At 59.6% G+C, this 16,416-nt stretch overlaps 1 protein-coding gene across 7 annotated transcripts in view; it reads left to right on the top strand.

The window, feature by feature from the left end:
* The first annotated feature begins 1,570 nt into the window (after positions 1-1,570).
* Positions 1,571-16,416, top strand: part of ADGRB2 (adhesion G protein-coupled receptor B2) — a 36,717-nt gene continuing 21,871 nt past the window's right edge. For 4 of the 7 annotated variants that reach the window (XM_030327402.1, XM_030327400.1, XM_030327401.1 and 1 more), the window contains exons 1-2: positions 1,571-1,647; positions 8,743-9,553. In XM_030327402.1, the coding sequence (XP_030183262.1) occupies positions 8,758-9,553 (796 nt within the window). In that variant the 5' untranslated portion in view covers positions 1,571-1,647; positions 8,743-8,757. Of the gene's footprint in view, positions 1,648-8,742; positions 9,554-16,416 lie in introns of those variants that run through there. The other 3 variants (XM_030327405.1, XM_030327404.1, XM_030327403.1) reach the window with 2 other exon arrangements.

The raw sequence follows: 16,416 nt of genomic DNA, 5'->3' as shown, positions 1-16,416 counted from the left end.
GTGGAGAGGTGGGGTTGGGGTTGGACGGACTGGGGACTTCCTTGCCTCCCAGGCTCAGCCCCCTCCTGGCCAGGGCATCTTTAAAAAGTAGGGTTCCTGAAACCATCCAAATGCTCCCTGCAAAGCTGCCCCCTGCTGGCTCCTCCTCTGACCAGAGCCATCTGATTAACCTACTTGTCTCTGGCCGAAGTGGCGTGTCCCCGGTCTGCCCACCTTCCTGGTGGCAACATGCCCAGGCCACAAAACCACCAGACCAGGGCCCTGAGCCATGGGCATCTCCCTGGGAACCACCTTCACCATGTGGGCTCTGGCCCCACCCAACTGCACAGTGCCAGGATGGGGAGGGGGCAGGTCTGTACATTCCGGCTGCTTCTACACAAACAGATGCAACATGGGGGCGCCCCTGGCACAGGAAAAGGCACTTGTGGGAATAGACAGGCGCTCAGGAAAACATGTAACACACTGCACACGTGTAGCATCCCCGTGCCTAGGGACATGCAACATTGCAGTTCACACTAGAGTATGCACCAAACATGCCACACTGCAGCGTACATGTGTGGCTCCTACATACAGGTGACCCACAGCACTCAGCACATATGTGGCACTTATAAGCTTGCACACATACAGCATCTCTACACACAGGAACAAGCAACATGCATTCAAGACCTGAACACATGTTAACACGCTGTGTATGTGTGTAGCAACTGCATGCACGGAGCCAGGCAACATTGCAGTGCACACGTAGGGCACCTGTGTGCATAAGCATATGCAAAGTTCAGCGCACAGGAGTGGCACCTGCATGCACAGGGATATGCGATTTGCAATGCATACGGGGGAGGGTGGGGCAAATGTTTCAGCCCCCAGGGCCCCAGAGACCCCGGCTGCGAGAGCTGCCTCCGGCCCGGGGGATCTCTGGAGGGGCGTCGCGGATCGCCGCATCCTGCGGTCCAGGAGGCCGCGGGCGGGGCGGGGGCTTACCCGGGGCTTCTCCCGCGCCGGCGCCTGGGGCCCAGGGCGGGGAGGAGGAGGGTGCGCTCGGCTCGGCTGGCGCTGCTCCCCCTTTAACAGGAGGCGGCGCGCGTCGCCCCCGCCCCCCGCCCCTTCTCCCGCGGCTCCTCGCGCCCGGCCTGGCGCGCGCCCCCTCCCGGGCCCAGCCCGCGCAGGCGCCGCGTCCCGCCTCGGCCGTCACTCGGCCCGGCGCGCTCTGCGGGCAGCGGCCGGAACGGCCGGAGGAACCGGGTTCGGCGGCGGCGGCGGCGGCGGCAGTGACGGCGGCGGCGGCGCTCTGAGACCGAGGATGCGGCGCCGGCTTTTGGAGCCCGGGGCTGCGGCCGCCACCCGCGAATAGGAGGCGGCGCGCGGCGCGGGCGGTGCTCGGGGCGGGGGAGCGGGGAGCGGGGGGGGGGGCGGCGCGGCGAGGAGGCGGCGGCAGGAGCCCGCGCCCGGCCCGGCGCCCGCCCGCCCCGCGCTGCTCCGCGGCGCCTTTTCTGCACCCGCGGCTCCGCGGAGCGGGAGCCTCGGCCCTCCGCGCCGCTGCCGCGAGCTGCCCCGCGCCCGGCCAGGCCCCCGCCTTAGGGATGGCAAACTTGCGCCCCGTGGCTGCCTCCGCCAGCGCCGGCCCCCGCTCCTGCTGCTGACGGCGCCCAGGTGAGTGTTCGGTCCCAGACCCTGACCCGGCCCCGCACCGAGAACCTGCCGGCGCGGTCCCGAGTTTCCGCACCGGTCCGGACTCGGGGCGCTCCCCTAGCTCATCTCGGTCGAATCTTCCCCCTCCCGAACTGTGTTCGTTCAGCATCTACCCATTCCTGTCTCTTTGGGAACTTCGAAGCCTGGGGCCGAGGCCCCCTTCATCGCTGGTGAGTCCCTTTTCCACCCCCATCCCCTTCCCCATTTCTGCTAAAGCCCTCCCCCACAATCCTGACCCAGACCTTACCCCCATTGCTGTCTCGAGTCTCTCCGTATCTTAGCCTGGATCCTGGCAGTGCGCCCCCCACCTTGATTAGAGCCCCTTTCTCCAACCTGCAGCTCGACTGTGTCTTCCACCTTAATCCACCCCCCCCCCCACCTCGGCTGGATGCCGGACCCTGCTCCTCCACTCACTTCATTTCTGCCCAGAGTCCTACCCGTCCCTATCCCTGTCTGCCCACAGTTACTGCCTTTCCCCGCGCCAGTACCCCGACCATGCTTCCCTTCTTATTTCTGTCCCGATTGCCTCCTCCCCCATATCTGCCCGGAGTCTCTCTATCCCTCGCCAATCTCTGCTGCAAGTCTCCTCCCCCTCACCCAGGACTTGGGGCCGTGTCCCCCGTGTCTGATCTGAGCCCCCTCCTCTCCGGCCGGGATCTCGGCTGGCCCTGCATCCCTGACTCCCGTGTCCATCTTTGGTCAGAGTCTGTCCATCCCCCATCCCTCTCTTCCCACCCCTGGGGCATAGAGCCGGGCACCACACGCACCCTCCCGCAGCCCTGGGGGCTGGCGTGTTGGGGCGGCGGTTGGTGGGGGGGCGGGTTGTAGGTTGTGAAGTTGGCGGCCACTCCCGCAGTCAGCTCGGTCCGAGGGAAGTCCTCTGCGCCGCGGCGGGTGCAGAGCGGGCGAAGGGTCTGGTGCCCGCGGGGGGAGGGGCTCCCGGGCCAGAGATACTGCCCGCCTGCCCGCCTCGCCAGCTGCCGGCCGGGCCCCTGGGCGTCCTCTGGCGCCCCCTGCCCGCAGCCCTGGACCCGCCGCTCCTTTTCCTCCCGCGGGTAACCCCAGGTTTCCGCAGCCGGAGCAGCAGCGGTGGCTGCGGGACTGGCAGTGGGAAGTCCCTGGGGAAGAGGAGGTTGGCGGGCGAGGCCGGGTGCCCCCTCGTGCTAGCCTTGCGGGAACAGTCCTGGTTGTCAGGCCATATGCTCTGGGGGTGGGGTGGGGTGGGGTAGGGTGGGGTGGGGTGGGGTGGAGGGCTCATCTCAGCGGTAATTCCGGAGCCCTTTGATCTATCAGGGACAGACTAGGAAGACTAGCCCCTGGATTTGAGATGGTCTGGATGGGTTTGTTTGCGCTAGGGCGGGTGTCCCCAGAGAGCCTCTGTGTATCCCATGGCAGTCTCCACTAGGTGAAGGGTGGGGGCAAAGGTGGGCTTGGTCTACTTTGGGCATGGTGTAGACGGTGGGGGAGAGTCCACCTGGCCCTGGGGCAGAACAGGCACCTGGGGAGTGTCTCCCTCGCTGCCACAGGGGTCAGTATGGATTCTGTACTGGGTATGCCCTGATGGTGGTGGTGGTGAGGCTTGAGGGAGGGTCTTCCCTGGACCAAGATTGACAGATTTTCTCTTCTCTTCTCTTCTTTTCTCTTCTCTTGTCTTCTCTTCTCTTCTCTTCTCTTCTCTTCTCTTCTCTTCTCTCCTCTCCTCTCCTCTCCTCTCCTCTCCTCTCCTCTCCCCTCCCCTTCCTTCCCCTTCTCTCTTCCCCTTCTCTCTTCTCTTCTCTTCTCTTCTCTTCTCTTCTCTTCTCTTCTCTTCTCTTCTCTTCTCCCTTCCCCCATCACTCTTCAGAAAGGGATAGGTCTAGCCTGGGGTGGCTGTGTGTGGTAGGCATTTCTGTGTCCCCAAATAAGGTTCCAGCTGGTCTCTGCCCTCTTCTCTCCCTCCCAACCCCCAGGTAATGGAGCTGAGTAAGTAGTTAGTAACTCAGCTTTTGGTCAGATGACCTGGGTTCAAAAGATGTATGACCTGGGCAGGCTACATAACCCTTCTGAGCCTCAGTTGGCCCTCTATAAAATGGGTCAGTGATAAATGCCTCATATAGTTTCTGGGAGAATGAAATTAGATTGTATAGAGTGTCTGGCATCTAGTGGTGCTCAACAATGATTGGCTTATTGGGCGTTCGTCTTCAAGGCCAAGGTCAGGCCCCTTGCCACTCTACTATTCCCAGAGGAGAAGTGCAGAACAGGTTCTAGTGACTTCACTCTATCCCCCAGGATAATAAAGCCAGAAAACACCTTTAGCTCCCCAGAGTGGGTCCAGGGAGCCTGTGACTATCAGTCTCTTCCCTCCCTCACCCATCTTTCACCATCCCACTGGACTGCTCTGGGATCAGCTCTGGCCAGAGGGGCATCAGTGAAAGCCAGGCCAAGGTCTCTGAGGTCCTGGCTCCAGTGTGGAGACTGGGGAGATAGGAAAAATGCAGGGAAGAAACCCAGGTCAAGGTCCCCAAAGGCAGGCTTGCCTAATGGGGGGGGGGGGGAAGGGCACGTGGGAAATCAGCCACAGAGGAGAACATGGTGCACAGAGGAGCCTCTTACCTCTCCCCAGGAGGTAAGACGCCATGGGGAACTTTCCAGGACAGTTAGTGCTTCAGATTAGAGTTAGGGGGCGACCCAGGCTGAGGGCCCAAGAGTTTGAAGAAACCTGGCTTTGGCGTGAGTGGCTTGGTGAAGGGCAGGTAAGAGGGAGAGAAGAGAGAGGGCTTGAATCCACGGCGTTCTGCTGGGCCGGAAGTCCTCTGGGCAGTGTGGCTGGGCCTGGGTCCCACCGGGGAGTGGCAGCCTCTCAGCCTCCAGTCTGCCCGGGTAGCCCTGACATTGGGGAACAAAAGCTTTCGGTTCCTGTAGCAACGGCGGCTCCAGCTGCTGCAAAGTTCCGGGGAGGCGGGCGGAGGGCGGCTGAGTCACCGCCCCCTCCCCCGCCGCCCTCGAGGCACCGCCCCCACCCCCCACCCCGGTCTCCCTTCTCTTGGTGGGCGGAAGGCCCCCTCCCCAGACCGAAAGGCCCTTGAGAAAGAGGAGGAGTGGCCGGCTCCGCCAGGTGGAGAAGGCGGGGCCGCACTGGGGGGGGGGGGGACCCCCCTCCCCTCGGTCCTGCCCACCAGCTCCAGAGGCTGGATGGAAATGTGCGCCCTCCTGGGTACCAGAGCTCCGGGAGAGGGGTCCTTGGGGACCCTGCCAGCCGGCCAGTGCAGGGGCAGGGGACCCGAAGGCCCCGAGTGGGGGGTCCCCGCCCGCGTGTCGGCCTGGGCTCGGCCCGGCAGCGAGCGCCCGGGAGGCGGAGGGTGAGTGACGGGCGGGCGAATTGGAGCTGCCAGGTGGATAAACGCGACCGACGTGCGCACTGCTGCGCCCCCTCCCCCACCCGCCGCCCCTCCCCCGACCGCGGCCCTGGGCTCCGAGCGCCTGGTCACCCAGCGCCGCGCTGCTCCCAGCCGGCAGGGCGCAAGGGGGTCGATCCCCGGGATCCCCGAGACCCAGGCCTTGCCCTGAGGTGCCCCCCGCCCCCCTCCCCCTCAGCCCCAGTCTTTTCCCTTACAGCTGCTGCGAAAGCCTCCTATTCCCTCATTAGTGCAGAAGGGAAGCCCGAGGCTGAGCAGGCCTGCGGGGTCTGGGAGGAAGGGGGTCTCAGTGTGCTAGGACACAGGGTGGGTGGCATTCTCAAGTTTGCTGGCGGGCGGCAGGCATGCGGTGGAGGTAGCTGGAGGAGGGGGTCCCTAAGACTGAGATTATGCCAATGGGCAACTCACCCATCTCAGCCCAGTGAGGTCCTGAAGGAGGAGGCTTTTAGATTATCCTCTCCATTAACCTCCTGACGCCAGAAGTTCTTCCTCAGAGCTGAGCTCCATACCTATCGTCTCTAGCTCTTGGTGCGTGTATGTGATCTTGCTGTTTGGGTTTGGAGGTGGCCAAGCCATTCACATGGCTCAACCCAAAGGGCCTTCCCAGAGATAGCGGTGGAGCTCAGCAGGAAAGCCGGGAGAGTTTGTGAGGTTCCGTGGGAGGGGGGAAGGGAAGGTGTGCATACCCTGTCTGTGCCAGGCTCTGTGCTGGGAACTCACTGGGACGCTGAACAAGAAAGTGTGTGTAATCCTGGGGGCAGGGATCATGGTCTCCATTCCACAGAGAGGGGAACTTGCCTCCGTTCAGGGAGGTTGAACATGGCTAATAACCGCTTCGGCTGCCTGGGAGGCAAGGATCCTTCCGGGTCCCCTCCCACGAGAGGGTCTCTCTGACTTGGAATTGGGCTTTTTGCCTTATTTTGTGGATGTGGAGTGAGATTTAAAAAGGGCCCCCAAAGGTCTTATGTCATAGCAGGAACCACGAGGGTAATACATACCCAGGGTGAAATTCCCAAGTTGGTGTGAAGGGGCTGTCTGGAGGAGGGGGCTTGGTCAGGGTTTAGAGGCGGCTCAATTCTGGAGAAGCCAGGCTGTGGCTCTGAGGATGTGGACCTAGTGCTTCTTGATGGATTGGTGCTATGGAGGAGGGAGGAGCTGAGGCCCAGGAGGTGGGGTTGGGGGGGGTGGTCTGAGCCCCCAGCTTCAGGAACACACAAAGGAGGGAACAGCAAGTCAGACCCCACCTGCCACTTAGCTGTCATATGCTAAGCCTCAAAGAACCAAATGCCTGTGTATATTCACACTAGAGAGTATATTTCCATCTCTCTCCATGTGTACGAGTGTCTGGCTCTTTTATACCTTGTACACGTGAGTGCCTGTACCCTAGTGTGCACGTGAATTCACTCATCTGTGGCTTCACTGATCTGTGTGCATGCTGAATGCCTGTGAACACCTGTCTATACATGCATCTGTGCATACATGCTTTTGTGTGCACGTCGCATGGCACAGCAATGTTCAAGCCTGTGTGTGTGTGTGTGTTCCTCACCTTGCTCTAAGTGGGGGAGGCGAGGCCAGTTATAATGAGCCCCCACCTCCCCTCTGCTGAGCTACAGCTATGGCCTGAATTTTGCAGCCTGCTTAAAAATAATTGGGGGCAGCGGGGGGATTGGATGTCAGTCATCATCAGCCACTGGCTTCGCTGGTGCCGCAGCAGGCTGGGCGGGCTGAACAGTTTGGGACAGGCATGATGTGGGGGCGGGGGAGGCCAGGGGTCTTGTGTCCCTTTTGCAGTTCTGGCAGGAGCAGTGGAGACACAGCCTGTTCTGACTTTTGTCGGATAACTCCAGGCGGGTCTTTGGGGGAGGGTGGGGCCGCTCCTCCCCAATAAATGAGCCTGCCTGGAGCTTGAGCCCCCACCCCTCCTTCCCCCTATGGCTGGGGAGGGGCAAGTGCGGGATCTGGGGGAGTGAGGAGTTCCATGGTTGCTGCACAGAGGCTGGAATTCTGGGGTTCTAATTCCTGCCCTCTCACCACCCCCACCTCCAACCACTATTGAGGCTCCTAAAAAGCTAAGGGGAAATCTGTGCCTGGGGAGCAGCTACGTCTTGGGAAAATCTAGCCACACCTGTGAGTTATCCTATGTTTGTGATTCAGTTCCCAGAGCCAGTGGCTTCTCCATTGGGCGTGCAGCCTGAGCAAGGAAGGGGACAGAGCAAGACGCTATTGGTGGATGAGAGGGAACCCCAGGCTGGGGCCTCAGGTCCCAGGCTCCAGTCCCAGCTGGACCACTCTGTGTGATCTTGAGCAGGTTGCCTCCCTTCTTGGAGCCTCATCCTTTCTCCTTTAATGTGGAGCAACCAGGCTCTAGGGGCCCATCCAGTGCTGTGAGCTATGCTGCCGGCATGGAGGAGGGAGGCAGCATGGATCACTTAGGGGGCAGGGCCGGGAGCAGGGTTGAGCCAGCCCAGGTGCCAGGCTCTGGTTTCCGGACAGCGCTGTGGACAGGCTGCGGGCAGTGTGGACAGGCTGTGGGCAGTGGCTCTGTCCTGGCTTGGTGGGTGGGAAGGCACCTGCAGGTGCCCTGCCCGCCAGCTTCTGTCCACTCGGCCCTGACCGTCCTGAGTGTCTGTCGGGGCATGGCCTGGGTCCTGGTTGCCTGCCCACGCATGGAGAGTACATTCATACCTCCTGAATTTTGCAGCCTTCTGGGGGTTTGGTTTAGTGTATGTAGCACTTTGCGGGGAGGGAGAAATCAGTGAACTCTGGTCTCCACTCCTGAGATGAGTGAGATAGCCCTGGGGAGACAGCAGGGAATAGAGGTGATGATTGGGGGGCATGGGCTTTCAGGAAAGGGCTGTGGGAGCTGAGAGCTGGGCGATGGCTTGGTGGCCTCCGGAGGTGGGGTGGGGGTGGGGGGCCAGGTAGCAGACCCTGAGCCAGGCCTTGGAGGATAACCCATGGCAGGAAGGGTAAAGGGGTTAAGGGGAATACTGCACCCATTTTGCAGATACCTCTCCCCTTGTTTCCACCAGGAAATCCACAGCAGTGATACTCATGACGCTCATACTTGTGATGCCCTCCATGGGCATGGCTTGGGTTGTGCGCAGTCCCTGGCACCCCAGTGGTAACTCCTCCCCTTTCTCTCCCACTCAGCAAAGCAAGTGAGTGAGAACGACATTGTTCTGGGAATAACCTTGAATTGCTCTGATTTATAAAAAAGCAAATCGTTGTCAAACACTGCTCCTTTGACAATTACCGCTGGATTATGCGTGACATGGCTCACAACTGATCACGATACGCTGCGACTGAGAGCAACAGTTCTGGAGAATTTAAGTTGGGTGGTGGGGATGAGGCGAGATCCAAGTGTCAGGCCAAGATGCCGGTGGCTGGTGAGATTGACTGAGGAATCATAGGATAACAGAGGCAACAACTGATGTTTCTTAAGGGCTTACAGACTTCCAGACACTCTCCCACGTGCCTTCATTTTACAGGTAAGGCGACTGAGGCTCCGAGAAGTCACGTCCCTTGTCTAAGATCACACAGGTGGACTTGGGCGACTCCAGAGCCTTAACCGCCAGGCCCTCTCCTGCAGCTTGCCACAGGAGACTCAGAGCCCACGCTGGCAGCTCCTGGGGCTGCTGACCACTGTCTCTCTCCACAGGGCAAGGGACATAGGATGACCCCAGCCTGTCCCCTCTTACTATCTGTGATTCTGTCCCTGCGCCTGGCCGCCGCCTTCGACCCTGCCCCCAGCGCCTGCTCCGCCCTGGCCTCGGGCGTGCTCTACGGGGCCTTCTCACTGCAGGACCTCTTTCCTACCATCGCCTCAGGCTGCTCCTGGACCCTGGAGAACCCTGACCCCACCAAGTACTCCCTCTACCTGCGCTTCAACCGCCAGGAGCAGGTGTGCGCCCACTTTGCCCCCCGTCTGCTGCCCCTGGACCACTACCTGGTCAACTTTACCTGCCTGCGGCCTAGCCCAGAGGAAGCCGTGGCCCAGGCGGAGGCAGAGGCGGGGCGGCCAGAAGAGGAGGAGGAGGCAGCGGGGCTGGAACTGTGTGGCGGCTCGGGCCCCTTTACCTTCCTGCACTTCGACAAGAACTTCGTGCAGCTGTGCCTGTCGGCAGAGCCCTCGGAGGCCCCGCGCCTGCTGGCGCCCGCTGCCCTGGCCTTCCGCTTCGTCGAGGTCTTGCTCATCAACAACAACAACTCCAGCCAGTTCACCTGTGGCGTGCTGTGCCGCTGGAGTGAGGAGTGCGGCCGCACTGCTGGCAGGGCCTGTGGCTTCGCCCAGCCAGGCTGCAGCTGCCCCGGGGAGGCGGGGGCTGGTTCGGCCACCACCGCGCCTCCGGGCCCGCCTGCTGCCCACACCCTGTCCAATGCCCTGGTGCCTGGGGGCCCGGCCCCACCTGCTGAGGCCGATTTGCATTCAGGGAGCAGCAATGACCTGTTCACAACCGAGATGAGATATGGTGAGTCAGAGCAGGGCCCCGGTGGGGTGGGCGTGCCCAGGGCTGAGGGTACGCTCTGGTCCCCGTCTTGGCAGATCCTCAGGCCATTTGCGTAGTTCTTCGCCCGTGTCCCCTCTGTGTCCAGCCTTCTCCGGGTGCTGGGGTCCCCGAAATGGATTGGGGTTAGACCCCACTAACCCCAAACTCTTGTTTGTAGTCTGGGTAGGTGAATGGGGGGCAGAGATGAGACAATGCAGTGTGGTGAACCCAGGGAGAGGACCCTCCCACTAGGCAATCAAGGAAGGCTTCCTGAAGGAAGTGATACAGGCGCAAGCAGAGATCTGAAGGACACGTGGAAGCCAGCCAAGCCAAAGAAGTGGTGAGGGCTCTCCGGGCAGAGGGAGCAGTGTGTGCCAAGTCGACAAGTTTGCCTGGAGGCTGGAGAGCAGGCAGGGAGCAGGGACATGTTCCTGCCCACACGGGTCGGCGATTTTTGGCAGTGGCCCCAGGGTCAGGGCAGAGGGAGGTGCAGAAGACTGTGCCTGGGTGAAGAGGACTGGGCTTCGAGGCTGCCTTGGAGGGCTGGGCTAGCTCCGCTCCCAGCATCCCCTGTCTCCCCCTCTGGGCCCATGTCTTCTGGGACCGAGGCTGCCACAGCTGCTAGAGCTTCCTGCTGACTGGGCAAAAGCTCTGCGAGCCCTTGAGCCCTGCCTGCTCCCGCTCCCACCCCGGCCCCCTCACCGCAGCCACTTTCTGCCGACCCTCCTTCCTGCAGCTACAAAGCCCCCAGGCCCTCATCCGGATCCTGTGTGCCCGCCGAACAGTGCCGGGCCAGTGACTGGCCAGGGGGTGGGGGTGGGAGGGAGGCAGAGCTGGGATCTGGTCCCCAGCTCTGGGACTAAAAGGGAGTTCCCTTCCCTCTCCTGGCCTCAGTTTCCCCATTTGGGATAAGAGGTGCTGGCCTCCCATCATGAGGATGTCACGCAGGGATGGAAGTCAGAAGAGCCATGGAGATCGGCCTGAGAGGATTTACAGGGACACAGGGGGTCTTGTGTGAGGGCTGCTAGGAGTATTGGAGGAATATGATCTGTCCCCACCCCTGCTTTGAAGGCCAGTGCCCGGGAGTTGAGCACTGCCTTTGACTATTATCACCTTGAGTGGATCCCATCTTTTTGGCGTCAGTTTCTTCATCTGTAAAATGGGGAGATATCTCTGAGTTAATTAGAGGGCCAGTTATCATGACAGTGGCCTCTCCCAATGCAGTGGGGAGGCACTTCTCAACCTCCCCTGTGAGACATCTGGCACCGTGCCTATCCATGGCAAGTGCCCAGTGGCCTTGCTCTGGCCTCTCCCCCTGGCCAGCTTGGCCTCTAACATCGGTCGATGAAGCCGTCCGAGTGACAGCCAGGCCGTGGGCAGGTTACAGGCCCTGGAGGCTGGCCTGGGATTTAGTGCCTGCAGGAAGAAATTGAATTTCGCTTCTTTGTCGAACATTGGCGGAGAGTGCCAGGCGTATATCAGGAGGTTTATGACTCTTCCTGCCTGGCGGCCACTGCCCGTCACTCTGTGGGGGCCTCCCCCATCGCGCTCAGCAGAGGGCAGGCTCTTTTGTCTGGCTTTCCCTGCGGTCCATTGGCCCAGTGGTCTCCAGTGGACGGAGCAAGGCTCTGCCCTCATGGGCGGGCACCATCTGGGCAGGCTGCCATGTGGAGCACAGAGCCAGGAGCAGCCAGCTGGGCTTGGTGAAGCCGGAAACAGGAGTTGGTTGGTAGTCGGAGTGACTTTGGGGGTCAGAGAGGGCTGGTGATGGGAAGGCCACCATTGTCTCCATCATCACAGCCTCTGCGGGGGCCTCTGGGACTGAGCATGGGTGGAGGTTGGGTGCTGACTGTCCCTGGGCACGAGGCCTGGTATTATCTCTGAGCTGGGAGTCCCAGGCTCCCAGCTGTTCCACGCCTGACCTCTGCTCTTGCTCCTTGTCCTGCTTGGCACGTTTTCAGGCTGCTCCATGGGGTTGCCTGCAGGGAGGGCCCTTGTGGGGAGTTACAGGGGGTGATGTGGCATTGGTCATCCTAAGTGATCTTGTCCAGCACACTGGTGCCCAGAGCCCCTTCGTCTCCCCTGGCAGGCAAGAGGCTTTTACCTTTCCTCTCTGCCATCTCCTTCCTTCTGCCCAGTCTCTTAGGGGCAAGAGACAGTGGGCGTATGTCTCAATTTGTTCCATGTGGCAGTGGGCATCCGAGGGACAGGGCACCGTCAGGACTCAGGGCCCTTTGTGCCTGGTTGGCAGGACCCCCTCCTCCCCGCTGGGCCAGCTGGACACATGTACCAGCTGTGGGAGAACCGGCTCACCTGTGGAACTGCCAGATTGAGAACGAGATTGGTGGGCAAGGCGGTGAACAGGAAGAGTAAGACCCTCGTCCTAGCCCCTCTGCCAGGCCCTGTGGCAGGGGAGCCGTGTTCCCCTTCTCTGGGACACTCTGCATAGAATCAGTCGAAGGCAAGGCCAGGTGGAGTGGGACTGGGTCCATGCTGGAAGAGTGGCACTGGGGGACAGTGCCTGGGTGGAGTGCCTGGGCCCGCCTCAGAGCCCAGTGCGTTTGACAAGAGGGTACAGGCGCCTGTTAATTTCACGCAAACTGCCTTTGATAGATCTCTTGTTATTTTTGGTGAGTTGAGCCATAAATTTGTGCCATCTTGCTGCCGCAATCTGTTAAGTGGGGAGAGAGGAAGAAAGGGAAGGCAGGCAGGAAGGAGCCCAGCGGATGCTGGCTGAGGCCGGGGTGGGGGGCAGGGAGCAGGAATCGCGGTGAAGCCGTGGTGCTGCCACCCTGCGTTTCCTGCCTGCTGACCCCTCCCCGGTCCTGACGAGACACTGGCCAGTGGGGATGGCTGTGCAGACTGACACCTGGGGGAACCTCCTCTCTCCTCTCCCACACTCCCTGCCTTCCTCAGAGGTGCTGTCCCATCCTTGGCTGGCTGGCTGCTGCTCACCCGCCTCCCCATCACCCAGGCCCCATTCCGGAGGCCAGAGTTCAAATCCCCACTCCGCCACTGCTGCTGGGTGACTTGGACGATGGGCTGCCCCACGGGGGCCTCGGGGCCTCCAGTAATCTGTGCATCACTCCCCAGATCCAGCCCCCATACCCTCCATCGTGGCACAGACTCTTCAGCCTGGCATTCCAGACCCAGCTGCCACCTGCTATTCAGCCTTCCCTCTAATTCCATCCTACCCTTGACCAGGGCTTCTCACTGGCCCCTGAGCCCCTGCTTTCTGGACTCCCTGCTTTTGCTCGGGCCTTTCCCTCACCTGGAATGCCCTTTGGCCTTGGTTTTCCATAACTTCCCATTTTTCCCAGGGCTGCTCAACCCGTTTCCTCTAGGAAGCTCCTTGTACCTGCCCAACCTAGTCCTAGATTGGTCATTCTCCTCCCGGTGCTCAGGCCCTGCTGTCCTCTTTCGGCCAGCCTGGTCCGCCGGTGGGAAGTGCAACCTTACCTGTCCGTTTGGTGCTCAGACACCGGGGAGGCCAGGCCTCTCTCATGGTAGGAGGAGGGGGCACCTCGCACATTCAGTACATTTCCTAGAAGGTCCTTCCAGCTGAGATCTGTGCTTCTGGAGCTCTGTGTGCTCTGTCACAGGATGGGGAGTGGGACCCAGTTTCCCCCAGATATCTCAGCAGGGACTGAGTCCCCACCCACCCATCACACACATCTCCGTGTCTTTATTGGAGTGGAGTTTGTGCCGGGCCTTGGGTTGGCTCTGGGTGAATGAGATCCCAGGTGCACCAGATGTACCTCCTGCCCTCTGATCGGGGAGAGCGACCACTAGGTATACAGTGGTGGTCAAAGCCACAGGCTGAAGTTTCCTGGCCCTGGATTCAATTCCCAGCCCCACCACTGACTAAGCTCTGCGACCGTGGGCAGGATTCTTCACCTGCCATTTCATTACCTGTAAAGTTGGGATAGTTGGGCTATTCACAGAGTGATCATAAAGATGAAACAAGAGAATATAGGTCAGTGCTTAGTACAGTGCCTGGCACATGGTAAATCCCTGATAAATAGCTGCGTGTTGTCATAATTTAGTGCCATAGGTTTGATGTACCTGGGCCAGATGTCAAGGGAGGAGGAAGAGTGCGGGGTTCAACCACAGAGGGGTGGGAAGGCAGTCTACAGAAGGTGATTCTGAGTTGGGTTTTGAGGAGTGAATAGGAATTCACTACCCATGGAATTTTTCTTTACATCGAATCACTTCTAAAATTTAATACATTAGGAAGAAATTTCACATCCTACCTGGAAAAAGAGTATCACTTATCTGAAGCAAAAGATAACAGAAGAAATAGCCCCAGTGAAAACAAAGCGATGTTAGCAAATTCTAGCTAGACGTTCGTCCTTCTTGTCGATTTGTTAGAAAGAGAAATGAGCACGTGCTGGCGGTGTGTGAAAGTCTCAGACTACACGGAGACTTTATCTTGCATGCATTTGCAAGGATTAAAAGTAAGGCAACCATATAATTTATCATCTAAACTGGGACATTTTTGAGGTTTTTAAAGCAGGGGAAGGGGTCCTATTAATTATGTCATGGCAGCAGGCACAAACCCGGTGACCCCAGGCGTATTGGCAGGAAGTCACCCTAATTAAAAGAGACCTAGAAGGGGTAACTGCCCCAGTCCATGATGCAGGGTTTTTTAAGGGCACATTGGTGAGCCACCCCAACTCATTTCCTGCTGCATGCTTTGGGAAACCTGGCAGGAGGAAGCAGCCCGTGCAAAGACATGGAAGTGTGAGCCCCGGTGGTGGGAGATGGGCCCAAGGTTCTGACTGCCATCCCCAGACACTGGGACCCCCGCCTCCATTGACCAAAGGCCTCAAGCCAGCAAGAAGTTGGGTATCGTGGGGGAGGTGGGATGAGTCAGTTGTGGTCCCCGCTCTCGAGGAGCTCCTGGCTGTGTGGGGGGAGGTGGCAGGGACCCAGCTAGGGACCCAGCTAGCTCTGTCGAGAGGCTGGGCAGATAGGCCAGCAGCTCGGGGGAGGGAGTCATTGGGGGGGAACTGGCATTCTGGCTGAGTATCTGGTCTCACAGGGATACCCAGTTGCATTGGACTGCAGAGGTAGAGCTTGGAATTTTCAAAAGCCATCTCTCTCTCTGCCCCTGCCCTCCCTCTCCCCCCACCCCGGGTTTTTTTTTTTAAGGCACTGTAGGGTTCACGAAGCACTGCTGGGGGTGGGAAGCCATGGAGGGACATGACAGAACCATGTTTCAAGGGGATCTGTTGGTGCCTACTCAGGGCTCCAGGGCCAGCTTCAGGGAGGATGTAGAGAGCCCTGGGAGGGCTGGCTGCTTTGTAAATCTGCACTGCTCTCCCCGTGGAAGTGATGATTATCGTGGTTATTTTTAACATATTCATGACAAAGGAGGCTGAGGGGGCTGGACTGTGTGGAGTCTGGGGGGCAGGGTCTGCAGAGCACGGTGGAGCAGGCGCCTACCGTCCTGCTCAGATGGCAGAGAGCCCCTGTGCCCACCCAGCCTGCCGGTGCAAGGGGGGAACAAGAGTGGCCCCTGGTGATTGGGGTGGAGGAACCCTCAGGGATATCTGGCCCATGTCTGCTGAATGCCTGTCTTGTGTCTGGCTGCTCAGAGCTGGGCCCTCTGTGCAAGAGGAGTGAGGGAGATTGATACCCTCCCTTAGTGCCCACAAGAGGGATGAGCCTAGGTTACTCTCAGCCGCAGTGGAAGACAATCTAGGGTCTCAGCCACAGGAGAAGGGGCCAGCATACCAAAACCCCTGTGTGGTCAGCCTGGGAAGGCTTCCTGGAGGAGGCAGTATTTGACACGTAGAAGATTTTGGCAGATGGAGGTAGAGGAGGGCATTGCAAGGGGGAGGGAACACCAATCTCAGGGAGGAAAGCAGGTGGATAACAAGAGAGGGGGCAGTCCCTTTGCACAGAGAGCTTATTGTATTCCAGGCGGTCCATATCTCTTGTTTCATTTAATTCTGAACCTGTGGTAGGACGTGTCCTCTTTATTTTCAGTTGAAGATTTTTAAGCTCAGAGAGGTGAGGCGACTTGCCCAAGGGCACACAGCAAGACTGGCAGAATTGAGAATCAAATCTGCTTCTGTCTCTGGTTCTCTAATCCATGCCCTTCCCACTGGTCCACATGACCTTGCAGTGTGCTTGGCTGCCTGGTGGGGAGAGGAAAACAGGACTGGACAGGGCATCAGAGGCCGGCACATGCCAGGCTCAGAGGCTTACACTGGTAGCAGTGGGGAGCCACTGAAGGTTCCTCAGCAGGGGAGTTCGTGCGCTTTGCGCTGGGCTCCCAGAGGATCACTTTGGAGGCTGCAGAAGAGAATCAGGCTCACCTGGGGGGGGGGCAGTGGGGGAGTGGATGTGCAAAGGAACAATAAGAAGGTGGCGTGAAAACAGGATAACAGTAGCAAGTGTGAGGGGCTTTGGCGGGATGAGGGAGTGACTCAGGGTCCTATGGGAATTAAGAAAGCCATCTCTCAGGAGGCTCCAACTGCATTTTGTTAGAGCCAGCGCAGCTCAGTAGAAAGAGCACGGGCTCCGGAGGAGTCAGGCAAGCCTGGCTTCGAATGCCACGCAGCCTGTCTCCAGCGTGCGACCCTGGAGCCTCCTTCCTCATCAGTAACATGGGAGAACCCATCCTCGTTAGGATTAAACGAGGTGCACGGTGACTGGCAATAGGGGGTTTGTGTAGTGAGTGTTACCTCATTCAAAACAAAACGGAACAGTGAGGAGGTCCTCAGGGGTAGAGCAGGGTAGCGTGTCCTGGGGAAGCGGGTCCGTCCACACCAGGGCGGGCTCGCAGGTGGGAAGGCCTATAGATTGCAGAACTTGTGAGGATCTGGGTCCTACAA

This window comes from Lynx canadensis, chromosome C1 (assembly GCF_007474595.2).
Source record: "Lynx canadensis isolate LIC74 chromosome C1, mLynCan4.pri.v2, whole genome shotgun sequence".
Classification (NCBI taxonomy): domain Eukaryota; kingdom Metazoa; phylum Chordata; class Mammalia; order Carnivora; family Felidae; genus Lynx; species Lynx canadensis.
Note: the sequence above shows the minus strand (reverse complement) of the source record. Positions and strands in the feature narration are given on the sequence as shown.